The 4,869-nt window shown below is 42.3% G+C and overlaps 1 protein-coding gene across 1 annotated transcript; it reads left to right on the top strand.

Moving 5' to 3' along the window:
• The first annotated feature begins 3,448 nt into the window (after positions 1-3,448).
• LOC140032748 (uncharacterized) lies at positions 3,449-4,177 on the top strand. The gene has a single exon (XM_072073509.1). The coding sequence runs from the start codon at positions 3,449-3,451 to the stop codon at positions 4,175-4,177; it is 729 nt and encodes a 242-aa protein (XP_071929610.1).
• The last annotated feature ends 692 nt before the right edge of the window (positions 4,178-4,869 follow it).

Here is a 4,869-nt window from a genome sequence, read left to right as displayed (position 1 = left end):
GTCTCTCTCTAGTATTATACCCCCAATTACACCATGTATCAAGGTGAACCTGCTTTAAATATTTCACAAACCTTCTATACATGGTGTAATATGGAGTGTGACGTTAAAAATTTGACGGAGGATCCAAATTCGTCAAACCACTTCAAGAGTACTTCAAATCCCTTCCTATAAGAAGCGCAGTCCTGAGTCCCTTGGTTCATCGCAGTCTTCACAAACCATATTCCACCAAATGATGAATCTCAAAGTTCATTCAATTGCTTTAATAATAGTCTCTACAATCTTTTCCCTCGTCTTGACTTCAGAATGTGGAGTCATTGTGGTCTACTGGGGCCAAAATGTAATGGAAGGCCATGTCCTAGTGGTTGATAGGGTATAATTTGTTAGTAATTTTATTATTAATTTCCCCTTTCATCCCTGATAAATATTGTGTTAATTGCACATATCTACTTCTATTTGGTTTGTGGCCTTTATTTCAGGGATAGAACAGAAAACTACCAAACATGAGGGATTTTCTGGAGAAAATTGAGTCTTCAAGCGAGTCACAGGCCAGGGCCACAGTGCTGAAAAGAACTGGACTCCCATCCCTTTATTCTTGTTGACCAAGAGGATTACAACCGGAGACTTAGAGAACTTGAAGGCTTGGGCCTTTGACTTCGGTGGGGACCACGGAGGAAAGGAAAAGGGCTTTGGTCCTTTGGTTCTTAAAGAAAAAGCAACGTACAAAGCCTAAGGAAACTAAGAAGAATAGGGCAGCTTGTGGCCAATTGGTGGGGACCACTGGATATCTTTCCTTTGGCCTTAAATATGGGAGCTAACGTACAGAAGACGGACGGCCAGCTTTTAGTTTAGCTTCTTAGCCTAGTCTTTAGTTTAGTTTTTCCTTCTTTTGACTGGCCTCTGACACACGCCAGGTGTTCGACAAAATTTTCCAACGGGAAAAACACCTTTTATTCCTTGCTTCTTAGTAGAAAACGCTATGCCTTTGCAATCCATTAATTCGTGTGGTGATTTAATTATGCGGTGTGGCTAAATCTTCCATCTAGTCAAGGGTCAACTCGACGGCGCAGTCCCGAAAATCTGTGAGATCTAATTAGTTTTCACGTGTTCCTTTATTTATTAATATTTGCACGTTATCTGCTTGAATTTTCATGGGATTATTTTATTAATTGGATGTCAAGGGCCCGATGTTCAATGTGATTTATTAATCTCGTGCCAATTTAGTCAATTAAATCCGCAATTGTTTGATTGATTAATGTTAGTGGCAGCTGGTGTGTTTACACATTAGGGGAACGTGCAATCTAATTGAAATAACCCTCGTAGCGTGTTATTGGTTAGAGCTAGGTTTTTCTAGTTATTAATGCAATTGGAAAATTAATTCCTACGGTCGTACTTAGGAGTACTTTTCTGGTTAGAGGTGATTAATGGTCGTACCTTGGTCATCTATAATTTAAGGAAAAATTGGTCGTCAGACTATAACTAGCATATTAATACATTAAGTGAACCTCTCTTGCATCAATGATCGGATGATTGGACTGTGCCTGAGTAATTGTATCCTTGGCTAGAATTTATTTATTCTTGATTTAATTCCTGTTTTACTTGTGCTAGTGATTTATTTATTTTTAATTAAATTGTTTAATTATTTTTAGTTTCATTCCGGTGAAATCCCCCCTTATCAATTGAACTTTAAAAAGAGACAGATATCCCCAGTCCCTGAGGAGACGACCCTACTTGCCACTGTCTACTATTTAGTAATTTTTGTCAATTAATTAATTCTGGTATATCGGGTTAAGCAAACTCTTCGGGAACTGGGGTGAATCAAGTAACCCATTGCACACCTAGAGTCCCTGCTCCAGTACCTAGGATTGATTATTGATTGCTTTTAGTGGTATCTAGGTTCTATATTTATTATTATTATTGCACAGGCTGACCACCTGTCAATTTTTGGCGCCGCTGCCGGGGACTGGCGTTATTATTTGTTTCTTTATTAAGTTCATTTTTGCTCTAATTTTCTGGTTTTTGACCCTGAGGTAGAGAAGACTGCGCGTTAGGACAAGAAAAGAGACCAGACAGCTCCGAGAGGAGCACTCCGGTGCTACATCTCAGAGACCTGGGCCAGAAGTTGAACCAACAGATTCATTTGGTGACACTTCGAGTGACTCAGAGCAAGAAGAAATTCCCATGGCTAATGCACGAACATTAAGGGAGTTGGCTGCTCCTGATTTAAATCAGCAGCCTTTATGCATTACTTTCCCGAGTTTGAGTGAAAATACTTCATTTGAATTGAAATCAGGTCTAATTCATCTTTTACCTTCTTTTCACGGCTTACCAGGTGAGGAGCCGTATAAGCATCTACAGGAGTTTGATGTGGTATGCAATAGTATGAAACCCCCGGGAATCACAGAAGAGCAGATAAAAATGAAGGCATTCCCCTTCTCCTTGAAAGATTCTGCGAAAGATTGGCTGTACTACCTGTCACCAGGTAGCATCACCACGTGGGACCAATTGAAGAAAAAATTTTTGGATAAATATTTTCCTGCGTCCAGGGCTGCAAGTCTAAGGAAAGAAATTTGTGGGATCAAGCAGCATCCAGGGGAGTCACTTTACGAGTATTGGGAACGGTATAAGAACTTGTTGGCAAGTGCCCCCAACACCAAATAAGTGAGCAGTTGATCATACAATATTTTTATGAGGAGCTCATTTTTAAAGACAGGAGCATCATTGACGCTGCAAGTGGAGGGGCACTGGTGAACAAAACCCCTCAGGAAGCACGGGAGTTAATAGAGGGGATGGCACAGAATTCACAGCAATTCAGTACAAGGGAGGATGTTCCAATACGTAGGGTGAATGAGGTAGAAACATCCTCTATGCAGCAGCAGCTAAATGAGTTGACTGCGTTTGTTAGGCAACAGGCCGTGAGAAATGCATCACAAGCCAGGGTATGCGGGATTTGCACTGGTATAGGTCACTCTGCAGACATGTGCCCAATGATTCAGGAAGAAACTGAAGAACAGGTGAACATGGCTGATCACGCGCCCGCGCCAAGGAAGCAGTACGACCCTTACTCAAGCACCTACAACCCCGGGTGGAGAGATCATCCCAATCTCAGTTATGGAGGGAATAGGCAATCCAACTTCACGCCGAACAGGCAGTCTAACTTTGTGCCGAATAAGCCACCAGGGTACCAACAGCAATACCAATCCCGACCACCTCCGCCCCCTCAATCTGGTTCATCTACGGAGGAGATGCTGAAACAAATGATGACAACCATAGCGCAAAATCAGCAAAGGACGGAGGCAGCTATTATGCAAAATCAGCAAAGGACGGACTCCGAAATGCAGGACATAAGGAATCAGATGAATCAAATGGCCACCAAAATTAACCGTTTGGAGTCCCAGAACCAAGGGAAGCTGCCATCTCAACCGGAGTTGAATCGAAGAACGTGAGCTCAATGACCCTAAGGAGTGGGAAAGAAATTCAAGAGCCTGAGCCTGTGATCCCCAAGGACAAGGATGAAGAGAAGATCGAAAATGAGCTTGAAAGGGAGGACAACAATGGTGCAGATCCAAAGGTACTTCCTGACCCAATAATTACAGTTAAAATTAACCCACCTCCTTTTCCTAGCAGGTTGGAAAAATCAAAGAAACAGGAGAAGGAGATTTTGGAGGTTTTTCGCAAGGTTGAGATAAATATCCCCCTTTTAGACGCCATCAAACAAGTACCAAAATATGCCAAGTTCCTAAGGGACTTGTGTGTCAACCAAAGGCGATTGAGGGGAGATGAACGGGTCATAGTTGGGGAAAATGTGTCTGCGGTCCTGCAGAGGAAGCTCCCACCAAAGTGCGGGGACCCAGGTATGTTTACTATTCCCTGTAAGATAGGTAATACTGTAATCAGAAGGGCCATGTTGGATCTGGGAGCATCAATAAATGTCATGCCTAAGTCTATCTATGCTTATCTAAAATTAAGTCCATTAAAAGAAACTGAAATAATCATTCAATTAGCTGATCGAACTAATGCATATCCTGATGGCTTGGTTGAAGATGTGTTGGTAAAAGTTAATGATTTGGTGTTTTCAACTGATTTTTATGTATTTGATATGGATGATGATCACTCCCCTGATCCCTCACCTCTGTTATTGGGTCGACCTTTTATGAGACACAGCACAGACGAAAATTGATGTTAGTAAGGGTATTCTGTCCATGGAGTTTAATGGGGAAATTGTGCATTTCAATATCTTTGATACTATGAAATATCCCTCAAACTCCAACTTTAGCTCAATTTTCTCTGTGAGTGCTATTGATCCTGTGGTGCAGGAAGTGTTTGAAACTGATGGCAGGGATGAGCTGGAGGTGGCTTTAACCAAGCACCTCGAGTTGGAGACAACTCCTCAGGTGGAGTGGAGTGAGGATTTAAAATGCACAATCGGTACATTACACTCATTGCAGACCACCACGAAAAGGTATGAAGTCTTACCTATTTTATTACTACTCCCGAGCCTCACCAGAGGGTATTGCCATCTGTGGTGCAGGCACCTGTACTGGAGTTGAAACCTCTACCAGAGCACCTGAAATATGCATATCTGGGTGATAATGAGACACTCCCGGTGATTATCTCATCGGCACTGTCAAAAATTCAGGAAGAGAAATTGATCCGGGTCCTTCGGGAGCATAAAGAGGCGATAGGCTGGACAATCGCAGACATTAAGGGGATCAGCCCGGCCATCTGTATGCACCGGATTAGGCTAGAAGACGATGCCAAACCTGTTAGGCAGGCTCAAAGAAGGCTCAATCCCCTCATGATGGAAGTTGAAAAGAAAGAAATTTTAAAATTGTTGGATGTGAGGATTATTTTTGCAATCTCTGATAGCCC

This window comes from Coffea arabica, unplaced genomic scaffold (assembly GCF_036785885.1).
Source record: "Coffea arabica cultivar ET-39 unplaced genomic scaffold, Coffea Arabica ET-39 HiFi ptg000039l, whole genome shotgun sequence".
Classification (NCBI taxonomy): domain Eukaryota; kingdom Viridiplantae; phylum Streptophyta; class Magnoliopsida; order Gentianales; family Rubiaceae; genus Coffea; species Coffea arabica.
The sequence above is the reverse complement of the archived record's forward strand: the minus strand, read 5'-3'. Positions and strand labels throughout refer to the sequence as shown.

Bases quoted from the DNA above. Each gene is read 5' to 3' on its own strand.
- LOC140032748 (XM_072073509.1), top strand. From the start codon at position 3,449: ATGACCCTAAGGAGTGGGAAAGAAATTCAAGAGCCTGAGCCTGTGATC.